A 26,474-nucleotide genomic window follows, 5' to 3' on the forward strand; every position below is an offset into this window, starting at 1 on the left:
CCCGCTGTGTCTGGACACCCCGCCGCGGCTGCGTCGGACGAGCATTCCAGCGCGTCACAAAACTACATGTACCTACCAACCAACCTACCTACCTACCTACCTACTCTCCTACCTACTCTCCTACTGACATTATCGGTCCCAAAGACACGGCCCCTGCTTCACCACCGACGCCCTCCCTCTGTGCGCCATAGTCGTCTCTCCCCCGTCTCCGTCTGTCTGCCGCTCACACCAAAAACCCTCCCTCCCTCCCTCCCTCCCTCGGCCTTTCGCTGCTTCACCTTTCCTGTCCCCTCCTTCTCTCCAACCCGAGACACTACCGTCCCCAGGATCCCCGTCCCTCGACCTTCCGTCATCGCCCGCCCTCCGCCGTCGCCGTTGTCTGGACTGCCGCGCTACATTCTTCTCCCTCTTCTTCCCCGTTGGGTAGCCGCATTCCTCACCAACTGCCAACCGAGCCCTCCTGCACAACAACAACAACAACAACAGCAGCAGCAGCAGCATAACAACCACGACAAGACTTTCTCCGGCCCTGCTCTCCTCCGCCACCACTTTGACTTTTCTCCTTCCGCCAATTTGCTCCAACATCAAACCTGCACGCCACCATTCGATGCAGCCCGCAATAACGCCCTACATTCGCCACGCTTAAATCAAACCTTCGCCCCGCTGCTCTCTTTTTCGGACCGCGTCCAGACCCTGCTCTATCCTTAGGGGAAGCCATCCACCGACTCCGCGGCCCAAGTGCCGGCAAGAGATTGGAGACTGCAAATGACTGAATTTGCTCTAAAAGGAGGAATGGACCGGTCCAGCGCCATTGTGGCGCCGCTCACCATCAGGAAGAAGCCGTCCAACGCTTGGAGCGCCGCCTCGCGCACCGGCAGCGCCCCATCATCACCCAAAAGCCGACGGACGGCATCCTCGACTAGGACCCGCACCCAATTGTCACCGCCACAGACTCCGCGCGACTCGCAAGAGGACGAACCCGAGCCAGAGTCGTTTCCAAACTATCTTCGCGCCTTTTACCACTTTCACCCCTCAACCACCATGTCTTCTACTGCTGAACAGAGCTCAATAACCGTCGCCATCAGCCAAGGAGACGTCGTTCTCGTCCACTCAATACATCCCAATGGCTGGGCAGACGGCACGCTGCTCAGCTCGGGGGAGCGAGGGTGGCTCCCCACCAACTATTGCGAAAAATACAACCATCCCTTCATTGCCAGCCTTCTCTTCGCCCTGACCCATCTCTGGGATCTTGTGAGCAGTGGCGAAGGTGGCAATGTGGCCGCCTTTTCGAAGCAGGACTACGTAAGATCAATGATCGCAGGCGTCCGCATGCTACTGGTATTGACTCTTCTCCCTTGACACGAGAAAAAGAGCTAACGATTTCCAGGAAAAATGCAACTGCTTGACCAGAGAGTCGCCCCTCGTCATGATGCACTCTAGCATCAGGCGATTGCGCAAGAGCCTGTTGGGCGATCTGTCATCGCTGGTCAAAACAGCCAAGCAATTGCAGCAAAACGTGCTGCAGGGCGATCTTGGCTCCGAAGCAGTCTACGAGCTCCTCGACGAGTTGGTCTTCAAGGCATTCAAGGTCGTCACTCGAGCTGTTCGTTTCCTCGACGTGTGGTCTCAAGACGCCGATGCCGAACAGGCACTTGGGGGTGCCTCGAGGCCAATGACCCCGCCGCACGAGGCCGTCCAGAGCAACGTTGAGCAGTCACAATCAGCCGATGCTGGTGCGACCGAAGCTCTTGAAAACGCTCCTGTCGTGTCACCACCTTCGCCGCCCCCTTCGGCGACGCTCCCCAGCCACGAACAAGTGGACTGGAATAACAGCACTCCTCGTACCGTCCCCTACGTCCCTTGTCGCGAGTCACCACAGTCACCATCATGCATCTCTCCCAAGTCGACGCAACCGAAGCGCATCTCCGTCTCCCATAGAGCTTCGTATACCGGTCAGGTGAGCGGCCAGCGAAAACGCAACCTTGCGTCGGAGCGCCTTTCCGCCGCACAGGACTTATTCTTAGGATCAATCGGCTCCTTCATCGGGTTACACTTGCAGTCTCGTTCTTCGTCGGAACTCCTCACCACCACCCAGCAAGCCGCACTCGCCTGTCGCCAGCTCCTTGCCATTGTGGAAGGGGTATGGGAGCGCGACAACCGGCGATCGGAACCTCTCCCACAAGCATTGAATACGATGCGCGAAAAGCTCTCGGAGCTTGTGCAGACGACCAAGGACACGTTTGCGCAGACCGAGGCGCTCGTCAACGCAGGGGAATTCGTACCTGTCGGCGAAAAAGAAATGGTCGGCGCTGCTACCGGCTGCGTCAAGGCTGCCGGCGACTGCGTCGCCAAAACAAAAGTCGTCATTGAACGGTTAGGCGACTTCGAACTCGAGGAGAATGACGTTGGGATCAGCGATGCCATCTTTGACAGACTGGGCCTGCCACGCGTCTCTGGAGAATATTCGCAACCCCAGCCGAGCACTGCAAAGCCTCTTCCCGACACTCCTGCGCAAGCAATCCGAAAGTCACAAGAAGCCATCCGACAGTCTCAAGAGGCCAAGCCACTCCCGCCGCCGCCCGCTGACCACGAGTCCCGCTCCTTGGCAGAGTCTACTGAAGCTGCCCCTCAGACTTCAAGAGTACCCTCGGCGCGATCATCCAAGGATTCCCTGCCCAAGCTACCAATCCCCAACTTTTCGCACCAGCAAATATCGTCGGCAGACAAGTCACCAAGCCTGCACAGCGCACGCAGTACACTTGGTGGCAACCGAGGCCCCACTGATAGCGTCCACGCTACCGACTCGACCAGCACCTATCCCAACAGCGTTCATGGCGACGGAGCAAGCGTCATCTCCCACACGTCGACGCGGGCCACTACCCCGGATGACGGCCCGTCGAGCCCGAGGCCTGAGCTGGGATTGAACATTAGCATTCCTAGTGTTTCCGAGCTGCAACTGAGCGGTGAGGAATGTGGCGGTGTCGAGGAGGAGATGCTCGTGAAGACATTTGTTCACGAGCTCATATGGAAAGATGGTCAAATTGCCGGTGGCTCGTTGCCGGCATTAGTCGAACAGCTCACGAATCACGAGTCAACGCCCGATTCCATGTTCGTCACCGTCTTTTACTTGACTTTCCGTCTGTTTACCACTCCGGTGGAGCTTGCCCAGCACTTAATAGACCGCTTCACCTACGTTGGTGACAGCAAAGAGCTCGCCGTTCCCGTGCGGCTCCGCGTCTACAACATCTTCAAAGGCTGGCTCGAGAGCCACTGGCAACCTGACACGGACGCAGAAGCTCTCGGACTTGTTTTGGGCTTTGCGACTGGCAAGCTTCGAAAAGCAATGCCTTCGTCTGGCAAGAGGCTGGCCGACCTTGTCCAGAGAGTAAGCGGAGTCCGTGTCGGCGCATCCTCCTCGCGCCTTGTGTCTTCCCAAGGCAAGACCAACACATCGGTCACCGTGTACTCGGCCGTGGATCCCAATGTTCCGAACCCAGTCATCACCAAGAGCCAGCTCAACGCCCTCAAGGCTGCTCGCAATGGCAACTCGTCGCTCGGTATCCTGGACTTTGACCCTCTGGAGCTTGCGCGACAATTTACCCTCATCGAATCGAAGCTGTTTTGCGCCATCCAGTCGCATGAGCTTCTCGCATCGGAATGGACCAAGAAAGATGGCAGAGCCGTCAACGTAAGAGCGATGTCGAAGCTCTCGACCGACCTTGCGAACCTGGTGGCCGACAACATCCTGCAAATGGAAGAGCCCAAGAAGCGCGCCGCTGTCATCAAGCAGTGGGTCAAGATTGCTGGAAAGTGCCTGGAGCTCAACAACTACGACTCGCTGATGGCCATCATCTGCTCGCTCAACTCGTCCATGGTCATGCGTCTGAAGCGCACCTGGGAAATGGTTTCGGCAAAGACGCACGCGCGTCTCGAGGACCTACGCGAAGTTGTCAATGTTGGCCGCAACTACGCCGTCCTTCGCAAGAGGCTTGAGGACCACGTCGCCCCCTGCATTCCTTTTGTTGGAATCTACCTAACCGATCTTACTTTTGTGGACGTCGGCAACCACGGCACTCGACAGCTCCCCGGCGAGGGCGGATCCGACTCTGGAATTTCGGTCATTAACTTTGACAAGCATATGCGCACGGCAAAGATCATCAGCCAATTACAGCGCTTCCAAGTCCCGTACGCGCTTGCAGCGGTACATGAGATGCAAGATTGGATACAATCGCAGATTGAGCGCGTGCGCTCTTCGGACCAAAGCAACGTACAAAACTACTACCGCCGCTCCCTCATGCTGGAGCCTCGCGAGGTGCAGCAAGCGACGGCTGGAGCGCCGAAACATAGCCCAAACGTCGACCACGGCGACTCCAAATTCAGCCCAGCAACGAGCGCGGGCTCTAGCAGCACCAGAGAAAAGTTTGACTTTTTGAACGCGTTTTCCTTTGCCACCAAGGAGTGGCGCTCTGAATCCGTGAGCGGGGCTTCGCAACGGTCGACCCTGTAAGGCCCACCAGAGAGGCGTCATTAGATCCAGAGACTTGACCATACGCATCACATCACATGGCTGCATCACGGGGAGTTTGTGCTTCCTCTTCACGAATCGGACGACCATCGGACTGGCGTAATCTGGAGGTTTTTTGAGTTTTTTTTTCTTTTTTTTTTTTTTCTCTTGCTTTTTCTTCTACTGCACCACGCTTCGCTCCAGCCTACGTACGATGAGGGGGAAAGGAGTTGGCGGTGTCCAGCTATCCATATTCGCACGAGCTTCTTTATTTCCCCTTTCGTCCTTGACGACGGCCCTTTCGTTTCGTTTCTCTGGTAATCTTTTCAGCCTTCTTCTGTCTACTCTCTACTAGTACAACATGAGGATTAACTGGCTCCGCGTTTTCTTAGCTCGTTCTTGGGTTTGCATCCATCAATCTTGTCCCCTTTCTGTTTTTTTCTCTTTTGGCTTAAAATGGGGGGACGGACCTTTCATGATCGGATGTGGGTGGGATCACTGGTTGCGAATATTTCTTAATCTCGCTCTTGTTTTGCTTCTCTTTTGCTTTTCTCTGGGTTGTACGATACAAGATACCTCTTTTTCACGCCTCGATCAATGGGCTATAGTTATGGTGGCGATGGGATGGCACGGAGGAGGAGGGTGAGGAGCATCCGCTCGCTGGTCAGACAAGCAAGCAAGCAGATGGCATGGCGGCCATTCGGAGCATGGCAAAACATGGCATTGATTACGGCGTTTTTTCCCCATCGTTTTGCTAGCTGGCTTGCTAGGCGCGCAATGGAGTCGCTGGTGTTTGTCGGACGGATGGACGAAAGACGGGAAGGAATTCATCAACGCACCGGAGGAACGGTGTGTGCGTGTGATGTGATGGATCGATGGGATACATGCATGCGTTTCATGACTGCATGCGTTTCATGACTGCATGCGTAGATGGGGAGCAGCCGTGAGCCCCCGCCCTCGCTCCCTGTCCGCAGAGCGGAAGAAGAAGGAGAAGAAGAACTGTTTAATGTTGGGAGGAACTATATGATGATGTTTTTCTGGCCACATCCGAGTGCGTTTTCTGCGTGACTGCTTGCGTGTGACGGCGACGGAAAGACGGATGAGGAACCAGCGTGCAAGCATATCCTGTTCTTTCATTCAATTCAAACCCTCCGTCCTCCGGCACTGTCAGATGGACGCCGCCTGTGCATACAAGGGAAGTTTGGAATGTTACAGCATGCGTAGACGTGGTTCACTGGCTATTCCTCTCATTTCAAAAATCACAGCAAAGATTTCACGCATTTCAAAGCATCTATTTTTGATGTCTGGGGATACTAGAGCCATCGCATTAGCCACCGCAAATATCAAAAGGATACCAGACTTTCGCATTATATATCGCATGTCCATCATACCATATCTGGCCGAGAAACCAAGGGGGTATAATGACCACCTCGCCAATCATTAAACCAACTTTAAAGTCTGACCGGGTCCCTTTTGCCGCGGTTTGCCATCGCAAATACTGAGAGCCACTCTGTGCCATGCAGACAACATGGCTCTCGTGTGGCTCTTGGAAAGATTAAGAACACATTTGGAAGGATGAAAAGCACTTGTGGCTCTCCGGGGAAAAAATAACCAAGAGCACTTCCGGAGGGATCAAAAATACTCTTAGTCGAGCCAGGCCCGCAGGTCCCTGTCGAGGCCAATCGTAGGCTCTGCTGTGGTAAGTCTTTCCACCGGACGCGTGGAGTATATCATCGACTCCTGGTAAAGGATGGTCCAGATTAGACTCAGAGCTTTTGTTCAGTAAACAGTGTGTGGGAGTGTGTGCGGTCCAAGGTGGGACAGCAGGCCGGATAAGGGAAGCCGTTGTCGTTGCGGTACAAGTAGCGGTCCAAGTAGCGGTCCAAGTAGCGGTGGAGGCTCAGCCCCGAGTTCGCAAGGGCAATTCCGATCCCACTACAGACCCAAGTCTCGCCAGTCATTGCAAATGCGGCCCGCACGAGCTTCGCTTCGGACCCAGAAGCTGTGGTAAGAGGAGTAGTCTAGAAGTGAAGGTCAGCAAACGACTTTTCGTACTATTCACAAACAGACATACCACGTTCACGTGAAATGCCCGTTTGGTCCGCAACGTTGACATATCCTTCAGCATTGACCTTGCCTGACTTGGCGACCTTCTTGACCGAATCCTCATCGCCCTGCTGCCATGGACTGCGACAGTATGGGCAAGTCACCTTGTCACGCTTTGTGGCAGCCCACTGGTCAAAGCAGTCCGTGTGCATGTTATTTCCACAAGCCGCCTTGCAGTAGACAATTTCCTCCTTCTTGGGCTTGAACTCGCAGCAGCAGATGGGACACTCGTCCTCGATCGGCTTGCGTTTACCGTCATTGTCTTGAGCACCGGCGGCTTCCGACGGAATGCGTGGAGCCTTGGAAAAGATCTCGCGTAGCTCGGACGACACGAACGCAAGCTGGTACTGCAGGTGTCTCGGTGCCTTGAGTGTACGAATCAGGACCTGGGGCCGGGTTAGCAGCATGCAGCTAAAGCTGGGCTTGGACAAAGTACGTAAGCAATGTGCTTGCACTGGTGTCCTTTCTTGTTGTATGGACACGTGCAGCTGGGGACCTTGGAAATGTTGACCGTGTAAACGTTGCCGGTCGAGCCAGCAATGCCGACATTCTCCTCAGGACAGTCTTCGGAGCCGGCGCGGGAGCGGTCAATGACAAACATTCTTGTTGTTGAGTCAGTCTTCAGCCATGTTCAGACCCTGTGATGTAATGTGTCTCACCTCTGGGTCAGTGCACGTTCTTCTATCTGGCTGAACGCCTGGGGAGGCTGAGCACGCCAACTGGTCTTAGTGAGCACAATGAATCAGGCGAAAACAAGGTGGCGAATATCAGGTGCATACCGCCTGAGACGCTTTTCCTCGGGAGCTTCCGGTTTGTCTTTGGCCTTCCCTTTGGACTTGACTTTCTTGGAGCCATCATCATCGACGCGAGGGGACTCTTGAGCGGGCGCATCATTCTTGCGAGCCTTCTTTCCAGTGGTGGTGGTGGTGACAGAAGAGCTGTCGTCCCATTCGACGTAGGATGATGGGGCAGACTTGCGTTTCCTGCCCTTCGAGCGAGGCGCTAGCGGTGGCGGTACAACAGCTCCACCTGCATCCGGCGTGAGATTGGACGGGCCGTCGGCACCCATGGCTGGAGGCGTCAAGCAATTCTTGGAATGGGCTGTTGATGGGGCGGTGCCGAACGCGAGCTGACGTTGAGCTGGCGAGTGGGGACGAGAGGTCGAGAGGTGAGGACTGGACGGGTTGACGTGGTGCTGGGGTTGACGTAGTCGTGGGGTATGGGGTCGCTAGCCGCTTTGGGCATGGATAGGTTGGGCGAGAAGCATGGAGCGATGTCGCGTCGCGTGAGCACGTGATGGCCATGGCAGTTCCAAAAACCAAGGTGTTACTCTTAGAGAAACATCGACCATCTCTTAACGTCGAGTCAAGGGGGCTCTAAGCGACGTCCCGAATATGCTCGAGCGCAAATTAGGGGTCGCCATGGCGCTCAAAGCTCTATTGCAAGGCGCGGCGCCGCGCTCAATCGCTGCCGACGCGCCGATCATCGGCCAGGGATTTACATTGCATGAGGAACCAATGCATGAATGATGCGCCGTAAAGTGGTGCAAACAGTAGGCAGCTATTACACGGCCTTGCTCGGCCTCGTCCAAACGGACCGCTTTTTTCTATGAACAGAAATGCTGTACCAAGGAATTATGTCGACCAATCTGCTCCCTCAACGCCCTGCTTGATGCTAGGCGTGTCGCCAGCCCAGATGATGTAAATGCCAAAACAAATTGTCCTGCTCTTTGTGCCTTCTAATGCAGTCTACGCAAAATGAAATTCGTGCCTCGTGAATCGTGCTCTACTTACGGCCAAACGGAAAGCGCCTGCCGCTGCTGGCCTTTTCCTCGTCGGGCTCTGGAGACATGGAGTAGGCTTTTTTGCTGCCGAGCTTCTTGCCTAGCCGGACGTCCCTGCGGCTGGCACAGAAGCAGCAAAGACCCGCTTGAATCAACCATGCAAGAATCGAACAGGCGGCGGCGATCCACATAAAAGCGAACATTTGGTTGCCAATCGTGGCTCCAATGTTCAGCGAATCAACCTTGGTGAGGGCGACCTTGAAGATGATGAACATTGCGGTCGCCAAAATGGCTGCCACGGTGGTGAAGAGCGCCGTTGCAAAGGACAGAAGTGCAATAGGCAGCGAAGCCCAGCGCGTAAAGACGGAGAAGGGTGCGAGGAAGATCATGACGACTGAGAGAACGCATCCTGTGAGGAAGAGACCAAACATCCAGTGCGACACAATCTTGACCATGTCGAGATACTGAAGCGCCTCTGCTGGTATAGCGACTAAGGAAACATTGTCAGAAACATTGTTTCACACTAGAGATGACAGGTGGACTCACTTGTAGCGCCTGAGAGCAATTCGTTGAGCAGAATTTCCACTGGATTGAACCAGTATAATTGCTTGGGCTTAGAGCATTCTGTGATTCCGCCAGAGTCGTAACCCTCGCAGAAACCCCACAAGCCGACCTGATAAAAGTCGTGCAGGCCGAGCGTCTCTGCAATACTATTGAGGAGGACTGCGTTGGGAATGGAGGTGGGGACGATGTGGCTCAGGTCGAGCTTGATGAAGAAGGTATCGCGCAGAACAGGCTTATCATAGATAGAGCCCACTTCGACGAGCATAAGAAAGATGAAGGACAGCAAAAAGAAAAAGGAGGTCAAGAGACCAAAGACTTTGCGGGTGCGTGTTGCGCGTTTGACTTGTTTCTTGGATAAGGTTGTTCCCGAACGCTTGAGGCCACTGGGATCCGGGTTCCAGGACGTTGGTGAGCCAGCAGCACTGCTACGCGCGCTGGCATCCGAGGCCTGACGGTGCGGCTGAGATGCATCGCTGGCGGCGGGCGGGTGCTGAGAGTAGGCGGGCGGCGAGGAAGACATGACAATGGAGGAACCGGAGCTGCAGGGAGACAGCAGCGGCGGAGGAAAAGGAAGAGGAAGAGGAAGAGGAAGAGGAAGCGGAAGAGCAAGGTGGAGAAGACGGGCCGGGGGGGAGAGGGATGCGTTTTGGAGCAGAGGGAAGGGCCGACGTCTTGTTGGTCGCAAAGGCGAAGATCCCGCTTGATGCAAGAGGCGGCTATGGCCAGAGAGCCAGGCCAGGCCAGGCCAGCCACAGGGAGGCTCAGGTCCTTTTGTTGTCGCCATCTCTAGCCGCAAGCCCACATGGCCACGGCTACAGTAAGTACCACGGCCCACACGTCATGATCCAAGCCTCCCCGTCCTCTATTTGTTTCCACCATCGCCCAACCTCAATGCATGTGGATGGCCACTCTCCTCCTCCCTATGCGTCGAGAACCCTGACTCTTTCCGCTCGCCCCCATTTATTCTCTTTCGCCGCGTCTCTTCTGCTCCTCACACCAGACCATGCGCCTCTCTACCCTCCTCGTGGGCGCTCTGGCCGCCGTCGCCATTGCCGCCAAAGACGACGACGACGACTCGTCTTCTTCGTCGTCCGATGTCGTCGTCCTGACCGGAACCGAGCGCACTGCGCAGAGCACTCCGACGGGCAATTACATGTCCTACTCCAAGACGATCCGCATCTCCAACAGCGGCGGTACGCAGACGGGCGCTGCAGCAACCTCTGGACCAGCAATCAGCGGTGAAGACGAAGTCAGCCGGACCAGCTCCGACGAAAAGACGGTGACCAAGACCACTGAACATACCATTACCCTCCTCACCGGCAATGGCCGTACCTCGACGTACACCGGGGGGCCTCTGACGCCAAACGCCAACATTACCAGAGTCGTCGCCAGCGCCACAAACTCGTCCGCAACACCGACCAACACCCAGCCCTGCAACGGCTATGTCGAGCTTTGTGACCGCAAATACTCCAACATCACCGAGGTCTGCGCGCACAATTCGCCGTTTACTCGGACGGGGAGTGCCGCCGCCAACCAGCAGTATGACGTTACGGTTCAGCTGAACGACGGCATCCGCATGCGTAAGCCGAAAAAAAAAAGCCTAAATTTTAGGTTGTGCCCGCGACGCTAATGACGCCACAGTCCAAGTCCAGACGCACTACAACTCTACCAAGGACCAGTTCAACCTCTGCCACACCTCTTGCGATATTCTCAACGCCGGAACTCTGGATGATTATCTTGCAGATGTCTCCTCGTGGGTCTCGGCTCACCCGTACGATGTCATCACGATCCTGATCGGAAATGCGGACTACGTTAAGGTCGGCAACTACACCAGGGTGCTGGAAAACTCTGGGCTGAAGCCGTTCCTGTATGAGCCGCCGCAGATTCCCATGGGCCTGGAGGACTGGCCTACCCTGTCTGAATTTATTCTGACCGGCAAGCGGGTGCTTGTCTTTTTGGACTATGAGGCCAACCAGACCGCGGTTCCTTACGTTATGGACGAGTTCAGCCACATTTGGGAGACGCCTTTCGACCCGACAGACCAGAGTTTCCCGTGCACCGTTCAACGTCCCCCGGGCCTCACCACCGAGCAGGCCCAGGATCACATGTACATGATCAACCACAACCTCAACGCCGAAATCTCACTCCTCGGAACGAGCATGCTAGTCCCAAACACGGTCGGGCTCAATGTCACAAACTCCAACACGACAGAATACGGCACCCTTGGCCGCTCAGCAAATCAATGCACCAGTAAGTGTTCTAGATCCATGCGCTTCGCTGCGGCGCGGGCTAGATTGGCAAAACATTCCAAAACAACCCGCTGCAGCTGAGACGTGAAACGAGAGAACCCGTGCTGATCGCGTCGCAGACATGTGGGGCCGTCCTCCTAACCGCCTCAATGTCGATTACTACAACATCGGCAACTTCAATGGGAGTGTCTTCGCCGTCGCCGCCCAGCACAACGATGTCACATACCGCGGCGGCTGCTGTGGGCGTAACAGCGACTCGGCCGCCGTGGTTGACAAGCCCGCACGGCCCCTGTTCGCAGCGGCCATTGCTTTGATCGTCGGCGTCGTGTTTGCGTAAAAGGGCCTTTCTTCGTCTGCCGCATTTTCAAGAAATTTTCCTTTTCTCATGACGTGTCGCTGTGACACACCCATCAGCGACGCTCTGTTTACGAAGCCATGGCACACATCTATTGCATAGGCGACGGCGTTGGTGATTTAGGGGCGCAAGCAAAAGGGAGAGCGACTCGCAACAACAACAAGCAATAGACGGAACGGATCGGGTCGGCTCAGTCGGAATCTACCACACATCTAATCTCAGCCATATCTTGTAATTTTGCCATAGCACATTTCGCTTCGTTTGGACGGGCAGGCAGGCGACTCGCGACCACCACCACCACCATCACCTCAGAGCTCACGCAAGTAGTTTCATGCCGTGCCGTTGCCTGGCACGGCTCTCATCGGTTCCGCTCCGCTGGTTTGAACGGGCCTCTTTCCCCTTCGCGAGCTCCTTGCCAATCCGATATTCCCCCTCTCGTCGTCAACCCACCCTGTGCCCTGTGCGTAAGCATGGCACCACTCACTCCAGTCGGCTCCTCACCACCCACCCCAGACCCCAGCCCCCAGGTGCCAGCAGCCTGCCAGCAGCAGCAGATCTTTCCCAGCGCAAAGAGAAACTCTCCGCCCTCGTCCGCTTCGGCGCGCCCGCGCTCGGAGAGCCAAGGGGTTTTTCGGTCAGTCGGTCGGTCGGTCGGTCGGTCGGTCGGTCGGTGAGTTTTCAGCTCAGATCTTATCGCAGGAGCTTGTCGTGGTGCCGGGATCGTATCATTTTTTTTTATCTGCCATCGTTGATTGTCGTTGTTGTTGTTGTTGTTGTTGTTGTTGTTGTTGTTGTTGTTGTGTTGTTGTTGGTGTTGTTGGTGTTGTTGGTGTTCTCCTGACTCCACACCCGACGGAACATGCCTGCCCGCTGCACGACCCAATATTTCCCCCGTCGTGGTGGTGGTGGTGGTGGTGCGATTTATGAGTGATTGATGGACAGATGTGTTCTTCTTTAGGAATTCAATCATTTCGTATGAGTCCGTCCGTCCGTCCGTCCGTCCGTCCGTCTGTCTGTCTGTCTGTCCGCAGCCAAGCCTGGTCAACCAACCAACCAGTCCATCCAGAACATAGTTGCTCACCAACATCATCAGTCAAACTTCGTCCGCGCCCCTCGCACAAGCGACTACAAACAGTTTAAGCGCATCCTCGTCGCCATCATCATGCTTCAGCATCAGTCCCTCAATGGTCCGCCTGTTGCCCTCCCACCGCGCCCACGCCGCCGCTTGCAGCAGGCAGTCTGCCAGGTCGTCGAGCTTGCCAATGTCGCGTTCTTCCGTGATGCTTGCTGCCGTCGACGACGACGACGTCGTCGTCGTTGCAGCCGAGTCCAACGAGTCGGCCATTGTTGCCTGAGCGCTGGGTTGAGTTTGAGCAAGGTCGCCGTCATGCTCGAGCCTCCCGTGTTCTTGCAGCCCCTGTCCCTGTCCCTGCTTCTGGCCCTGGTCCTGGTCAACTTGTCCCTGACGAAATTTCGCTCCCGCTGCTCTTGCTTTTCGCCCGCGGCTGCCGCTCTCCCTACCGCTCGCGTTTTCATGGCCTGTCTGTTGGCCGTTTTGCACAGCCTCAGTCCCCGTCGAACCGAGATGGCGCTGCTGAGCCTCAACGGTCCTGGCCGCTGCCTCCTCTTGTAAGATGCGTGTGCTCGTGCCTTGATACTGACCCTGGGCGCATCCATCATCTCCGGTGACTGCGCCGGTTGCTGCTGTCGAAGCAAGCAAGTCGTTTTCGATACTGGTGCTTTCCACCGTGTCCGCATCGGTATCATCATTGAGCTCGTCGTCTGTGACCACGTCCATATTCTTTTTCTTCTTCTTTTTCCGCCCTCTCTCCTTGCCCACCATCTTTTCCAAAAACGCGTCCCGCGTCGCAGCAGCCACGGGCGTCTTGAACGAGACGCTGACTTCGTTATCCAACGGAGAACCCGACGCACCTCCCTCTTCGTCCATGATGGCGTCGACGATGGACGGGATGGCGACGGCGTCGGAGCCGCTGCTGCGCGCCAGCCATGCGCTCAGGAAAGCTATCTTGTCGCGCTTCTCGACCTTGAGGCGCCCGCTCTGTCGACGCGGCTGCTTGGCCGCCATGAGCGCGCGGCCGAGCGGCGTCGCCGCCATCCAAAAGTTGGCGACGCGCTGGGGGGATACGGCGTGTGGGGAGGGTAGGGGAACAGAGGAGGATGCATCCGCTGTAGAGGCAGATTTTCCATCGGAAGAAGAGGAAGACGCCAATCGAGCCCCAGCCTTCTTGTCCTCCTCGGCCTTGAGCGTCTTAATCACCGCCCACAGCATGCCTTCTAGCATGTTGACCCGGTAAGTCCACTCCTGGACTGCCGAAGATCCTTGACTACGGTACCGCTGCTGCTCGATCAGCAGCGTGTCCGGCGTGTGCGGCAGCAACGCGTGCGTGAGCAGCGTATACGCGATGTGCGAGAGTGCGGAAGGGAGGAATGATTCCTTTTCCGGTACCGCTCCCTCTCCCTCGCCTTCTTCTCCTGCGCCATCATTTTCTTCCGCCGCTATGAGCTCCTGCACCGCGATGCGCTCCCACGCGACGACAGACAGGCTGACCTCGGGGCCCGCGGGCGTTATGTCCTTGCTTTTGCTCTTGCTTTTGCTCTGCTGCCTGCTCGCCTCACGTATTTCAACGTCGGCGACGCAAAATGCAAGGTTACGAATGCCCATGTCGACGCTGACGATGCGCTGTACAGCAGGCCCAGAGGTGCGCCGGACGGCAGGCGTCAATTTGGGCGTGGCGACGTCATGGCGGAGGCGGGAGATGAGGGTCGGTTTAGTGCCGGACGTTGGGCTCCCAATGAGCGCGAGGAGCGTCTTGAGGTCGACGGTCTTTAGCGTCGTAGATGTTGGCGTTGTGGAAGTTGCTTTTGGTGTTGGTGCTGCGCCGGCCGCATCTGGTGACGCCCTAATGGTAGATCTGGCTGTTTTGGGCTTGACATTGAGTTTGGCTCGTGGCGGCATGAAGGAGCGGGCAAATCAACTAGTCGAAGTGATAACCTAAGGCTATCGCGGTCTTGGGGCTGTGTGGTGGTGGCGAGAGCAGGAGAGCATCAGAAGAGCGATGGGGAAAAATTTGTGAGAGGACGCGAAAAGCCTTCATTGGGCGTGGAAATGCAATTCAGAGGCGCTGTGGAGAAACACAATCCTTGTAATTGCGGAACAAGATGCAAAATGGGCGACTTGAAGGAAAGGCTGAGATGAGTATTGATGGAGTTCAAAGATCAAGACATTGTGGATGGAAGAGGTGTGAAGGTTTGTTGTTGGCAGACGCGACGGGTCGCGTCTGAGGGCAGCAGAAGACTGATCGACCGGGGCCCATCGGCAAAAATGCAATGACCAATCGGGGCATGAGGACGGGAGCTCGCCCAACCCGTCTTGAGGCTAGACAGTTCAGTTGTTTGTTTCAACCTCTTGCCTTGAATACTTTCTTTGAATGCCTGTTCGCTCAGTCGATTTTCTCTCTGATTTTCTTCATGAAGTGCGCAGAGACCACAACAGACTTGGGAAGTATTCTTGTCACATCTTCAACATCTTTCGCGGGCTCCAATCCAGTTTACAGATTGATATTTGTCGAGGCAATCAATGCTATACTATAGGTACCACACGTCTATCATGCAAAATGCTTTTCCACAAAACCAAAAGACCCACCATTCCGTACACCGTACCCAGAGGCGCGTGGAGGAAGCGTCCCATGCACCGACCCACCAAAAAACGCCTGGCCAGACAACACATGCTGCTATGCTGCGTCTTGGACACTGGAATCAAAAGATGACTTCTTTCCCTTTGAGTCTCTCTCCACCGGATCCACCTCCGACGTTGCATTGTTCATCAATGCTGTCGAGTTCCCCGCTTTGGCCGCTTTCACAGCTGCGGCTTTGACTTGCTCTGCCTCCTCCTCGCCACAGACTGCCTTCAGACACCGTCCCTTTCGGCCGACCTCCCGTCGCAGCACCTCCAGCTCTTCGGGCCGCGAGAATGAAAAATCTCCGTTCCAAAAACCACAACCAATGTTGCTGGTTTCATTTCTTCGCAGGGCTTGCGGCATGCCCACCGCATCAACGGGCGCAAGATGTTTCGGGTCGCGATGGTCTTTTTGCGCAATGATGCTCGCACCTGGCATGTGATGAAATAACTCCGGATTCAGGCTGTAGCACTTGAGGCCTCGCTTGGTGCAGCCGTGAAGCAAGGCCATGTCGTATGCCGAACTTTCAGGGCGCGCGAGGGGTGCAATGTCAGAAATGATAAGTGCTGCCGAGGCGCGCGTGACGGCGTAACCAAATGTGCAGAGCGGATGCGCAGATGCGTGGACCGCGCGCCGCTTCTCAGGCAGCTCGATGGCATCCAGGAGACTCTTTGTGTAGGGATGCAAGTCAGGGCGGTCCGGGACCGTTTCGTCTCGGTAGGTAACGTGTTTGGTCCGTTCCAAGGTTGCAGGCGTCTGGTACTTGGTCCCAACGCCGTCCTCCAGCTTATGGAACCAGTCGCCGCAGTGGCCGATCCAAAGGACGTCCCAAGCAGAGAGGTCTCCGTAGTAGCTGCTGCTTTCGGGGGGACTGAGCGAACGGACGGCTTCCGCGAGGCGCGGAATCTGGACCGTCCGAAGGCGAATGTCCCAATCAACGTCGTCTTCGAGGATTAGGGCCGTCTGGGCATCTGAACTCAGAAAGCTAGAACAATGTCAGCAGCTTTGCATTTTATGGAAGACGGCGTGGCAGACCTCTGGAGCGCCCTGACGTGCGAGAGCCATGCGAGAGCTGTTCCATTGCCAACCAAGCGGTTTCCGGAATGGGCCAGGGCGACTTCGAATCGCGCAATATCATCGACGGTGGGTTCAGGCTTATTGGGAATGTGCAACTCGATTTCGGAGACATTTGCGGCCTGGATCAGCCTGTCACGGCGGAGAGAAGCGTTGTTGGCGCTGTCGTCGGTCGACACGACGTAAATTGCTCCGAATCCCAGGGTAGCGTTTGCCGCGCCGCCGGTCCAATGAGGTGACACGAGGACGCCAGAAGACGACGAGGTAGCGCCTTGCTGGGATGCTCCGTCGCCCGTGTCGATGCTGCTGGTCCGGTAGGTGAGCTCGCGGGCGAAGATGAAGAAAACGACCAGGACAAAGATGAAGAGAGCCTGAAACAGGTGCTTGGACGGGAGGAACATTTTTTTTTTTTTCTTTTTCCTTTTATTTTCAGGAAAGCAGTGGCGCCAAGCCGTCGTTGTGGTGGTGGTGGTGGTGGTGGTGGTGGTGGGGATGCGGCGGCGGCGGCGGCTTCATGGGATTTTTGGGCAGCTCAGGAGGTGGTGAATGCGATCAGGGTGGTCTTGCAGACCGGAGGACGTCACGGACTTTTGAGGTGTTGAGAGGCGGCGGTACGTCACACGTCTCATCCGTCCGGTGCTAAGGCAGGAACTTGAAAGGCCTATCACGGGCGGTTTCATGCGGCGCGCGGCTACCTTACCTTGCCCGTACCATACCGCTTGCTGCATTCACGCACGAGCTTTACCTTACCATCATCCTGATTCGGCCAAGAGCGCCCGGCTGTGGAGGCCCCACTCTCCTCTCTCACCACCTGCAGCACAAGAACATCAACAACAACAGCCGGCCTCCAAGTCGGACCTTGGAGAGGCTGAGACTGCAGATCGTCGCGGGGCGTTGATCTCTGCTTGCCGATCGTCGTTTCTTTCCACCTGCTATCGATGCGTCCGACTCTCCTTTTGGGCATCTAGCCAGCCATTGACGGCTTCTTGCAGCCTCGAAACGGTCCGCTGGACGCCTTTATCTAAGCACATGCCAGCGTCAAACTCGTCCACAATAGCCGAGGGAGCGGCATAAGCACAACTACTTGACTACTTACTGCCTACAAGGCGACCCCATACCCTACTCTTCATTCGTAAAGTTCGCCTTCCAAAGTCAATGTTGTGGGACGCGAGCACGCGATCCCGACATGTCGCGGCGCGTCTCTATCCAACGCCTCTTAATATTCATCACCCAAATGTTAATCTCCACCGCCTAAGCTCCTTCTATATGGCCGCCCCCAACCCACATGACACCATTCAAGTCTCCATTCTATTACACGACCACAAGCACAAGCGACAAACGCCGCCTTCACTCCCCTTTGACGTGCCCTGGTCTCTCGTCTTCTCCTCTAGACACCCCATTAATATCTTTTAAGCTCCCATTTGCCCAAGTCTGAAGAGATCCCAGTATAACCACAGCGACACTGAAGATGATGGCGGCACCAGCAAATACCTGCACGCGTGCCCAAGTGTCAAGAAGTCCAAACAGAGGATAGGCATAGACACCATTGTTGTGGGCAGCACAAGTCTCAACCCAGAACCAGTAGGCAGTGGCAAGAGCACCAGCGAGCCCAAGCGAGGGAAGGAAGGCAAGGGTCCAGGGAGGAGAGAGGAGAAGCAGGTCGAGAAGGCAGAGAAGCGTGGGGATGGTGTGGAATGAGTGGTCGATGGCTGGAGGAGGGACGGGTGAGTCGGGGTGTAGCAGTAGCTTTGGGTCAATCTGCGATGTCCAGTCAGCGGGAGTGGCTTTGTGCATGGTGTTGCAATATTTGAAGCAGCCTAGGTCGTGAGCAGTTAATGACCAGGTGCAATGCGATTCAGCAGGGGTTATCGCTGCACGTGTGCAAAGGGTCCGTCAGTTGATGCAGGGGAACCGGGCTGAAATGGCGGCGCATTCCATGGAAGATGTCGGATAAGTGCGGAAACAACTAGACGTACAGCTCTGATCCCCCAGTACAGAACCGAGACGCAAAATTCGAGAGGAGCAGCTACCACGGCGAATATGTTCTTGAGGTAAAACAGGCGAGCGGACAAGGTAAGATCGGCCAAAATGCCAAATGCAAAACTCAGAAACGTTATCGAGAGCGTGAGAATGGTCAGATGCTGGAAATGCCATCCCCAAAGCTCGCCGATGGGGTTTGGCGTCACGACCAAACTGAGACGGGCATCAGCATTGTGGTTGTGTGGAACTGGAATCCATCCGGGCCCAGTGTTTCGGGCATGCAATTGTAACGGGCGAAGGAGCGGGACGACGCACTAGCGGAACGAGTAAAAGAAGCTCACTAGACCGGCGACCTGAAAGATGGCGTTAAAAGACTGCGATGAATTCGGTGACGGACAGACGTGGCTTACATGGACAAGGGCCGACACACCGCGAGAGGGACTGGGAAGACGCTGCAGAGGGTGCTTGGAGGCGAGCAAAGTGCCCTGAACAACGAGCGGATCGCTAGGCTGGCGCGCCATGGTGGCAACGAGATGCAAAGACGATGCAGGAAGGTTGAGAGAGAAGAAAAATCGTGGTGTTGCGGCAGGAAAGAGGCGGAAGCGGAAGGGCGGATAATGACGTTGAGCGGCGGAGACCAGGATCAAGATGTCGGCCGCTGTGGCCGTCATGCGTCACGCCCGGGTCCATGTAGGCCTGAACTGAAGCCTGGGGCATCCCCACGGCTGTGGGAGACGTCGTGGTGGTGGTGATGGTGAAGAAGAGGCGCGACAATAGGCACGTAGGTATCTATCCTGCGACACACCCAAGGCAAGTCACAGTGAGCGATGGTCCAACGTCCCTTTGCTCAGCCCTGCCGTCTTCCCCACAACCATTACTCGAAGGGCGCGTCTAAGGCAGTCTCGTCTCTTATCTGCTGAACCCGCGCCAAGAAGCTCCGTCTTCTGACTTCCATGCAGCCCATCACCGACTTCCCCACCGCCGTCTTTTCGCAAGCCATGTTTTCCAGTCCTTCTTTTCTCTCGATTCTGCTCAAGAACGCCGGCTGACAAGAGCCTCTCCATGCCGTCGACCCTATTCTTCGCTCGCCAATCACATCGACATGCCCCGCCCCAAGAAAGCCGGCGCTCCTGAACCCAAAAGGCGGAGTAGAAACGGTTGCTGGCAAGTTGCAACTTTCGGCCAAAAAGAGAACCATCACTAAATGTCCTTTCCAGGCCATGCAAGGGTCGCAAGGTCAAATGGTGAGTATTTCCTTGCATTTGCTCCAATCTGGCTGATGCTTTGCCAAGTGGAGAAGAAAAACCAAACTGTCTCAACTGCGTGCGCAACGGCGAGGTGTGCGACTATTCCATTCGTCTCAATTGGGGCGGTCGCACAAAGAGGCAGGATGACGATTTTGCCATGACCTTTCGCTTCTCCCCGCCCTCAACTTCCTACTCTCTGCCTTTTCCCTCGGCCGAGCAATTCACCCTACAGCCTCCGCCGCATGAGCCACAGCATCGCCGATCCGACTCGAGTTCTCAGTCTTTGCCTTCTCACTCCTCGGAAAGCGACCGACTGGATCAATCAGCCCGCACATTGCAGCAGGCGCCGTGCCAGTACGACACGCGACGAGGCTCGACACCGTATGCGGCCGAAGGCTCCAGGCCAATCTCCATCCCCGTAGACCCACGGATTCCCGCCGCCCAGGAAAACTACAGCATAGACCACCCTTCGACAAGTAGCTGGTCAAGTCCGCACCCACCTCGACCAGATGCCGCGTCTCCTATGCTGCCGCCTGTACGGGCAAATTTTGCCATGGCTTCTCCCGAGCACCGCACCAAAAGGTTAAGGTTGAGCCCCTTTGGCGAATCACCTGCACAATCGCTCTCGAGCATGACTAGGCATGACGTTTCCGTGGAGTCGGCAACGGCGGGCCACGCACCGCCAGATGTGCCATCACCCTTTACTCTGCCCCCAATGACACCGTACAGCCCCTTCATGTCACTTCCCCCGACCCCGGGTTCGTCCGTGGCCTCGGAGGAAAGCACTGCGAGGTCTTTTCCAATGCATCTATCATCAAAACAGCACTCCAGCGACTCAAGGCGTCTCTCTGTCAACTATTTGCTCACCAACAGCAGTCCGACACGTACTAACGTGCTGGACAGTGGATCTCAACATAGGTACATCAACTATGGATTCGATGTCGGCCAGCCCGATCTGGACATTCCAAACAACAAGGATGCCGAAGCCATCATTGCCTTCAGCCCCCCAGCTCATCCCGAAACTTCTGAAGAGACTGCTCCCGGCCAGAGCACTGCGTTCGAGGCAAACGGTTACTACGAGAAGCCGGTTCGCATCAAAATTCCCAAGGAGCTAGAGCCTTTACCTCCTCTTCTCCTGGAAAGTCCAATGAATCTGCTCTACTTTCATCATTTTCTGAACCACACCGCACGTCTGTTGGTTCCACACGACTGCGAGAAAAACCCCTTTCGCTGTGTTTTACCCAAGATGGCTGTCCGCGACAAGGATCTTCTGAGCCTGTTGCTTGCATTTTCTGCATCTCATCGCGCTCGCCTCCTCTGCCATACTGAGCCGTCCAACCGAATCGCAGTTTGGATGCAGGATGTCTTTCCAAAGCTGCGTATGGCTTTGGAGGGCCCCGATCCTGTTTCCAACTCCATCCTCACGACTGCGATCATGCTTGCGAGTTTGGAAATAGTGTCGCCGAATGCGTTCGAAGTCCCCATTCCATGGAAGAGCCATCTTGGCACTGCTCGCCAGCTGATTATTGCTCGCGGTGGGCTGCAGTCTCTGCACCGCGGTGTTGACGAAAGTTCCTACTTCCTCTCACGCTGGTTCGCGTACCTTGATGTGCTTGGTAGCCTGTCTGGCAGTAAGAATGAGAGCCCTCTGGGTGCAGACTATCTAGTCTTGAGTCCCAATGATGCTCTCCTCAACGACCTGAATGCTGATGATCAAATCGACTGTCTTCTTGGCTTCACCAATCGCTTTGTTGGCACGCTCGCCCGTATAGCTTCACTTGCAAAGCAATGCGAGCTTCAACGCATCGACCCGCATGGACATGTCCGTTCCAAATGGCAGCCTTCGCCCGATGTGGTCGCTGCCGCCGAGGTTTTGCGCGCCGAGCTCCGCAACGGATGCGAAAAGGTCGTATACAAAGCATGCACCCACGGCGATTCTCGCTCCAATATGAACCCCGCCGCCGCCAGTATCTTTGCAAGGAAAGCGGACGCCTGGGATTTGGAAGAAATCCAAGCTACCAACTCGGCTTTCCACTGGGCAGGCATGCTACACCTGCTGCGGCGTGTCCTTGGTTTCCCGTCTGCACATCACGAAGTTCGGCATGCTGTCGAGCAGACGTTGGCAGCTCTAAGGAAGGTCCGACGAGGGAGTACAGCCGAGGCCTGTCTCCTTTTCCCCATCTTCAGCGTTGGCGTTGAAGTTGAGACGGAAGAGGACAGAATTGCAGTCAGGGAGCGTATGTTGGCCATGGAGAAGATAGGACTCGGCCAAGTAGGAAGAGCAAGACGGCTATTGGACCGGGTATGGGATGGAGGGAACAGAGCTTGGGAGGGCTTTGTAGGAGACGAATTCTTCGGTTGACGTCAAGCGCCTGGGTATTTGGCAGATGTTGATCTGCTAGCCTCCTGACTATTGTTGTTTTTGTGCTTTCGGCCAAACAGGCTTTGGCAGTTGCAGCGATGTAGCATTATCGGATACCCGATCAGAGCAAACCTTGTACAGCGTAGTTGGTCATTTATCACAATTTAGCAGGCAATCGACGTATTTACTGTCAGGGTGTGGAGGTGGTCATGGTCAATGTGAGTTGAAAAGATCATGAACAAGACGTCCATCACTGCCTTTGTCCGTCTTTTGTCGATCAAGATACTGATGGATATTCAGAGGTGCAGTTGGCCACGAACGTCGCTATGATCCAATTCTGCGGAGCTTTGCGCCCTCGGTCTACTTTCTCATCTGGCGCTTTCCCAGCCACCGCCTGCCAGACTTTCATATCAGCCATTCCCTTCCAACTTTCTCCGAGCTGGTGGGTGGTGACGACATCAGCGTCTCTGAACTGTATCAATCACACAAGCACTACTATCAAACTCTTGACAATGTCAAGAGGCTGCAAACTTGCATCGCACTTTCCGCCATATGATTAGAACCAGAAGTTCCCGCTTTCGTTGTCCACTCCTTTTCCAAGCTCCAGTCCACTCGAGTCTCGCAATAGGAATGGGATGCCCTCATGCTGTAGGGGCAGTCACGGCACCTATGATATGCCGCATTGCAATCCAATCTGCAACCACGCGCTTTGCACCATGCTCTGGCTGTATCCCCACGCTGTAGTAACTTGGAGAAAAGTCCGAACGGTCTTTGTGGCTCATGACACCTGCGCACCACGTGGCGGTACACTTCCCCCGACACCACATAAACTTGCCTCCTGAGCCAAGATCACTCACCTCCCACCAGAGCATCATCATATACACAACTCCAAGATTATTTTTAGACTGTGCCGAGCCTCTAGACCTATCCCGGGACTTCACGACCTTGTGACTGTTCACGTCGGTTGAAGCGCGACCAAGCGAACCATTTCAAGCGCGGGAACCAAAGCGAACGACGACTAAGCGTCGCCGACGACTCAGCGTGATCGACATCACTTCCAGTCTTAAAGGAAGGAAGCTCGAAAGATCCACCACCCGGACCTCAACCTCTCGACCACCAACAGTGACGCAACTCAACCGCGTTTCGCTGACAAGTGTCAAGAACTCCCGCAGAGCATAGGTATGCCTCATCTGCTTCACTATCAAGTGATTGAGCAAGCTGTACCGGATCATGCTAACAATCTGGCGGGATTAGATAGGTCGCCAGCGTAACGCTTCACCCGCTTCAAGCTTTCTCCTTCTGGGCCATCACCAAGTACAGCTCACCACAATGTTCCCCTATCCCGGCCCCCAAGACCCAATGTCCATGGAACTCAACAGGCTCCTGTACTTGGTTGAGCAGCTCTCCAAGGAGCGCGATGATCTCCGGACTGCAGTCGCTATCCACGAACGGATCATCGAGGTCATGGCCATGGGTCTCAGGTCTAGTGGTCTAACTGGAAACGCAGAAACCGCCAACCAATCTCGAGAGGACATCACTGTGCTTGAAAGGAGAATCACTGCTCTTGAGCACCAACTTGACGAAGTCATGGCGCTTTTCAAGGTAAGAAACCGAAGACGAGACGCCCCAACGCTCAAATTACTTCTGCTCAACATATCGAGCAGGGTCCTGAAGAGGATCTCAACGGAGAGCCTAGGCTCAAACCAGCTTTGGTCGTTCTCTCCAAGGCTTTCAAGAATTTTCTTTGCCTTAACAAGCAGAAGGATCCGGAGCCAGCCTCCGCTGCCCCCGTCGCGGAATGGAAGGAAGAGGGAAATCAAGAAGACCGCACTACTTGTGCTAGTCGTCCGGTGCTTGAGGTAAAGGAATACTTCAAGCCGCCCCCCACTCCGCGCCTGGTAAGCAGTGCGAACTTCCCCTATTATGACACTGTGCTAACATGACATGAACAGGTCCCCGTCGAACGCGTTGCTCGTCCTGCCGGCCCATCTCGTCCCCAGCAGTCTGGTTTGCACCCTGAGATCCGGAACAAGCAGTTCTTCGCTGCACAGACTTGGCGCCCACACCCCAAGCTTTCATACCGGGATCTTGATGTCCCATCAGTCCCTTCTTTTGGTGGACCCATCCCGGGATCTGCCAACCCGACTCCTACTAATTGGAGCGACCTGTACTCGACCGACACCCCTGCTCCAGCCGGCAACGTCCGCATCTGGGCCCATCATGACTTTTCGCACAGAACGGTCATAGTCGACCCTATCACCAAGACGGCTGACCTTTACACGCTAATCCGCAAGCTCCACTCGGGCTATTTCATTGAGTCCATCCACCGTGCTCCCTCGGCGAGAGTCTCTGGCCACGACTTGGTCAAAATCAATTTCCTGTCCACCGATGACGCCTATGAATATGTCCAACTTGCAAACATCAAGGACGACCTTACCGAAGTTCCTGGAGCCAGCCGCGCTGTCGTCAAGCATAGCGAAACCCCTACCGGCCCGCTTTCTCGTTATGTTCAAGATGCCATCTTCGTTCATGGCGCCACGCGTATCCTGGTTGTCGACAGCCTTCCTCCCGCACTCCGCGGTCCCCGTGAGATTCGTCTTCAGCTCGAGCTGATCTTCGACCGTTCTCTCCGAGCTCTCCTCAAAGACCCCGAGTTTGGAGATGGCAGCGTTCGCATCACCTTCCGTGCTGTCGGAGATGCCTACCGGGCCGCCAACCGCTGGCGCAAGACCACCGATCCCCTCTGGCGTGGAGTCAAGATTTGGTTCGCCTTTGACGGCGACCTCCCCGATCTGAGCACGGGTAATGGTTCTGACAACGACGATGGCCACGATGACGGCCACGACGGTCCTGGTGGCATGCCACTACCTCCCCCTCCTGATTCGGGTGATGACGACGAGAACCACGGCAATGGCAATAGCGGTCCTCCAGGTGATGATGACGACGACGACGACTCGGATGGTCACGGTCATGGAGGTCCTTCAGGTGGCAATGGTTCGTCTGGCGATGGTCACAATAATGATGAGGACGGAAGCGCCGGTGCTGGCCTAGCCAACCCCCCTGGACCGTTCAACTTCGTCCCCCAGGACATGGACCCTAGTCCAAGCCGGCGCGAAGCGCTCATTGCTGCACGTAAGGCCCGTGGAATGGCAGTGTGCGAAAACCACCGTCCTATCATCCGCCGCAACCGCATGGGCAACGCCTGTGCCACTCATGCTATGCCGATGCTCGCTGAAGCCAGTGTCGACTTGTCAGCCGCCCCGAGCACCAGCGAGTCCAGTGCGTCGGTCTACTCGCGGGCCTCCCATGGCGAACTGCCCAACTCTTCCAGGTCTTCTTCAAACAACGTGGCGTCCGACAACGCGGGTGCCGAAGCTGAGTCGTCCGACACGCGGTCCGATGAGCAGACAAACGAGCATTCTGACAGCGCCGGCGACGATGCTGATCTCGCAGCCATGCCTGCTGAGCATGGCAATACCGGTCTGGGTATCACTACGGGTGCCACGGTCCACACGCCGGACGAGGTTCACTACTACACCAATGGTACCGAGACCGACAACGAGGGCAACCCCCTCGCAGACCCTGACGACCCACATCTCGCCGACACTCCTTCCCACCAGGCCGCCGCTCAGTCGAACGACACCGATGCCGCCAACAACACTATCGTGGGTGGCATCCCAGTCCGACCCGGTCGCGCCTTGCCTGACGTCGTGCGCCGGGCCATGGCCAGGAGCCGCTGGGCCAATTGATTGTCGACCCCGTCGACTACAGACCTTTTCTCGTCTTCTTCTTCTTGACCAGCCATTCTCGACTTCTTGACTCTTGCGCTCTTGGTCTTCCCATGGTCTGCTAGAAGGAGATCCAATGGAAAGGTCGCCCTACTACATGTACAATTGCTCCAAGCACTCAGGAGAACATTGACCTCGACTTGCACTCGTGCTTGGAGGCTCCAACTGCGCGGCACCTTACCGGATTGACTGACCTGCACTTTTCTTTTCTGCTTCTTCACTTCATTGCGGCTCTACGACCCCACTCTGCTTTTCGACTTTGCGCATCATAAAAGCGCCTCGGGCCATCTGCCCTTTCTACTTTCAGATCGACGCAGCCGAGCACACCATCAACTGGCAGCTCTCTGTAAGACGTCGTTGCCCGGCTTTTCTGCCGCGCTTTTTCTACTGAGTTTTTTGCTTTTCGTCCACTGCCGCAGCATACATTTGCGACGGCGTTTCCTTTTTGATTTCCTGAACGATACCTCTGGTGATTGGCCTGTTGGCATGCGATGGATGGGTTTGAGTGGGAGGCGTATGGAGAGACGTGGGCATTGCATGGGTTTTCGGGGACACAAAATGGTTGTGCGGTTTGAATCACTTGCTCACCGCTTCGGTTCGGTTCGATAGTTCACTAGGCCAATACAACGTCAGTCCGGTAATTTGTGGGACCAGGAGCGATCGTGATTGTGAGAGTAGCATCACCGTTGTTTGGAATGCTTCGCTGTACGGTCATTGGAGAGGCAAATAGGCACAGGCGAAAGACGGGACTCATGACCGCGACG

The 26,474-nt window shown here is 55.8% G+C and overlaps 10 protein-coding genes across 10 annotated transcripts; 5 read left to right on the forward strand and 5 right to left on the reverse strand.

Annotated features, from left to right (window-relative positions):
* The first annotated feature begins 675 nt into the window (after positions 1-675).
* Positions 676-4,804, forward strand: IWZ02DRAFT_125594 (ras guanine-nucleotide exchange protein Cdc25p). Its single transcript, XM_066761538.1, has 2 exons — positions 676-1,338; positions 1,388-4,804. Exons 1-2 carry the CDS (start codon positions 766-768, stop codon positions 4,505-4,507), a joined length of 3,693 nt encoding a protein of 1,230 aa, XP_066625984.1. The 5' UTR covers positions 676-765; the 3' UTR covers positions 4,508-4,804.
* A 1,699-nt stretch (positions 4,805-6,503) lies between these two features.
* IWZ02DRAFT_441668 (uncharacterized protein) lies at positions 6,504-7,412 on the reverse strand (the record flags this gene model as incomplete). Its single annotated transcript, XM_066766927.1, has 3 exons — positions 7,270-7,412; positions 7,047-7,212; positions 6,504-6,996 (listed from the first exon to the last, which is right to left on the reverse strand). Coding segments are annotated over exons 2-3 (599 nt in total), but the record flags the coding sequence as incomplete, so codon positions are not given.
* A 983-nt stretch (positions 7,413-8,395) lies between these two features.
* Positions 8,396-9,477, reverse strand: IWZ02DRAFT_371550 (SUR7/PalI family-domain-containing protein; the record flags this gene model as incomplete). Its single annotated transcript, XM_066764576.1, has 2 exons — positions 8,396-8,883; positions 8,940-9,477. 2 exons carry the CDS (start codon positions 9,475-9,477, stop codon positions 8,396-8,398), a joined length of 1,026 nt encoding a protein of 341 aa, XP_066625986.1.
* A 374-nt stretch (positions 9,478-9,851) lies between these two features.
* Positions 9,852-11,718, forward strand: IWZ02DRAFT_125798 (PLC-like phosphodiesterase). The gene is made up of 3 exons (XM_066761540.1): positions 9,852-10,537; positions 10,599-11,207; positions 11,326-11,718. Exons 1-3 carry the CDS (start codon positions 9,961-9,963, stop codon positions 11,541-11,543), a joined length of 1,404 nt encoding a protein of 467 aa, XP_066625987.1. The 5' UTR covers positions 9,852-9,960; the 3' UTR covers positions 11,544-11,718.
* Positions 11,719-12,528, forward strand: IWZ02DRAFT_125751 (uncharacterized protein). The gene has a single exon (XM_066761539.1). It carries the CDS (start codon positions 11,893-11,895, stop codon positions 12,400-12,402), a length of 510 nt encoding a protein of 169 aa, XP_066625988.1. The 5' UTR covers positions 11,719-11,892; the 3' UTR covers positions 12,403-12,528.
* A 19-nt stretch (positions 12,529-12,547) lies between these two features.
* Positions 12,548-14,538, reverse strand: IWZ02DRAFT_413344 (mitochondrial resolvase Ydc2; the record flags this gene model as incomplete). The annotated part of the gene is made up of 2 exons (XM_066765746.1): positions 12,548-12,833; positions 13,485-14,538. The coding sequence occupies 2 exons, from the start codon at positions 14,536-14,538 to the stop codon at positions 12,655-12,657; spliced, it is 1,233 nt and encodes a 410-aa protein (XP_066625989.1). The 3' UTR covers positions 12,548-12,654.
* Positions 14,539-15,113: 575 nt separating this feature from the next.
* Positions 15,114-17,080, reverse strand: IWZ02DRAFT_441673 (uncharacterized protein). Its single transcript, XM_066766928.1, has 2 exons — positions 16,295-17,080; positions 15,114-16,244 (listed from the first exon to the last, which is right to left on the reverse strand). The coding sequence occupies exons 1-2, from the start codon at positions 16,732-16,734 to the stop codon at positions 15,314-15,316; spliced, it is 1,371 nt and encodes a 456-aa protein (XP_066625990.1). The 5' UTR covers positions 16,735-17,080; the 3' UTR covers positions 15,114-15,313.
* A 600-nt stretch (positions 17,081-17,680) lies between these two features.
* Positions 17,681-18,834, reverse strand: IWZ02DRAFT_370965 (FAR-17a/AIG1-like protein-domain-containing protein; the record flags this gene model as incomplete). The annotated part of the gene is made up of 4 exons (XM_066764531.1): positions 17,681-18,091; positions 18,310-18,526; positions 18,629-18,666; positions 18,724-18,834. 4 exons carry the CDS (start codon positions 18,832-18,834, stop codon positions 17,681-17,683), a joined length of 777 nt encoding a protein of 258 aa, XP_066625991.1.
* A 440-nt stretch (positions 18,835-19,274) lies between these two features.
* On the forward strand, positions 19,275-22,284 carry IWZ02DRAFT_125807 (fungal-specific transcription factor domain-containing protein). Its single transcript, XM_066761541.1, has 4 exons — positions 19,275-19,477; positions 19,531-19,557; positions 19,606-22,140; positions 22,223-22,284. Exons 1-3 carry the CDS (start codon positions 19,416-19,418, stop codon positions 21,920-21,922), a joined length of 2,406 nt encoding a protein of 801 aa, XP_066625992.1. The 5' UTR covers positions 19,275-19,415; the 3' UTR covers positions 21,923-22,140; positions 22,223-22,284.
* Positions 22,285-25,347: 3,063 nt separating this feature from the next.
* On the forward strand, positions 25,348-26,049 carry IWZ02DRAFT_441692 (uncharacterized protein). Its single transcript, XM_066766929.1, has one exon. The coding sequence runs from the start codon at positions 25,361-25,363 to the stop codon at positions 25,739-25,741; it is 381 nt and encodes a 126-aa protein (XP_066625993.1). The 5' UTR covers positions 25,348-25,360; the 3' UTR covers positions 25,742-26,049.
* The last annotated feature ends 425 nt before the right edge of the window (positions 26,050-26,474 follow it).

The sequence above is a fragment of the Phyllosticta citriasiana genome, assembly GCF_038021145.1.
Source record: "Phyllosticta citriasiana strain CBS 120426 chromosome Unknown IWZ02scaffold_2, whole genome shotgun sequence".
Classification (NCBI taxonomy): Eukaryota; Fungi; Ascomycota; class Dothideomycetes; order Botryosphaeriales; family Phyllostictaceae; genus Phyllosticta; species Phyllosticta citriasiana.

Excerpts from the sequence above, each read along its gene's own strand:
- IWZ02DRAFT_441673 (XM_066766928.1), bottom strand. The coding sequence starts at position 16,734 with ATGTTCCTCCCGTCCAAGCACCTGTTTCAGGCTCTCTTCATCTTTGTC. Across the intron at positions 16,245-16,294 it reads CACGTCAGGGCGCTCCAGAG|CTTTCTGAGTTCAGATGCCC; the intron begins GTCTGCCACGCC and ends ACATTGTTCTAG.
- IWZ02DRAFT_125594 (XM_066761538.1), top strand. The coding sequence starts at position 766 with ATGACTGAATTTGCTCTAAAAGGAGGAATGGACCGGTCCAGCGCCATT. Across the intron at positions 1,339-1,387 it reads CAGGCGTCCGCATGCTACTG|GAAAAATGCAACTGCTTGAC; the intron begins GTATTGACTCTT and ends AACGATTTCCAG.
- IWZ02DRAFT_125807 (XM_066761541.1), top strand. The coding sequence starts at position 19,416 with ATGCCCCGCCCCAAGAAAGCCGGCGCTCCTGAACCCAAAAGGCGGAGT. Across the intron at positions 19,478-19,530 it reads CGGAGTAGAAACGGTTGCTG|GCCATGCAAGGGTCGCAAGG; the intron begins GCAAGTTGCAAC and ends TGTCCTTTCCAG. Across the intron at positions 19,558-19,605 it reads AAGGGTCGCAAGGTCAAATG|TGGAGAAGAAAAACCAAACT; the intron begins GTGAGTATTTCC and ends TGCTTTGCCAAG.
- IWZ02DRAFT_125751 (XM_066761539.1), top strand. The coding sequence starts at position 11,893 with ATGCCGTGCCGTTGCCTGGCACGGCTCTCATCGGTTCCGCTCCGCTGG.
- IWZ02DRAFT_125798 (XM_066761540.1), top strand. The coding sequence starts at position 9,961 with ATGCGCCTCTCTACCCTCCTCGTGGGCGCTCTGGCCGCCGTCGCCATT. Across the intron at positions 10,538-10,598 it reads GAACGACGGCATCCGCATGC|TCCAAGTCCAGACGCACTAC; the intron begins GTAAGCCGAAAA and ends ATGACGCCACAG. Across the intron at positions 11,208-11,325 it reads CTCAGCAAATCAATGCACCA|ACATGTGGGGCCGTCCTCCT; the intron begins GTAAGTGTTCTA and ends ATCGCGTCGCAG.
- IWZ02DRAFT_441692 (XM_066766929.1), top strand. The coding sequence starts at position 25,361 with ATGCTGATCTCGCAGCCATGCCTGCTGAGCATGGCAATACCGGTCTGG.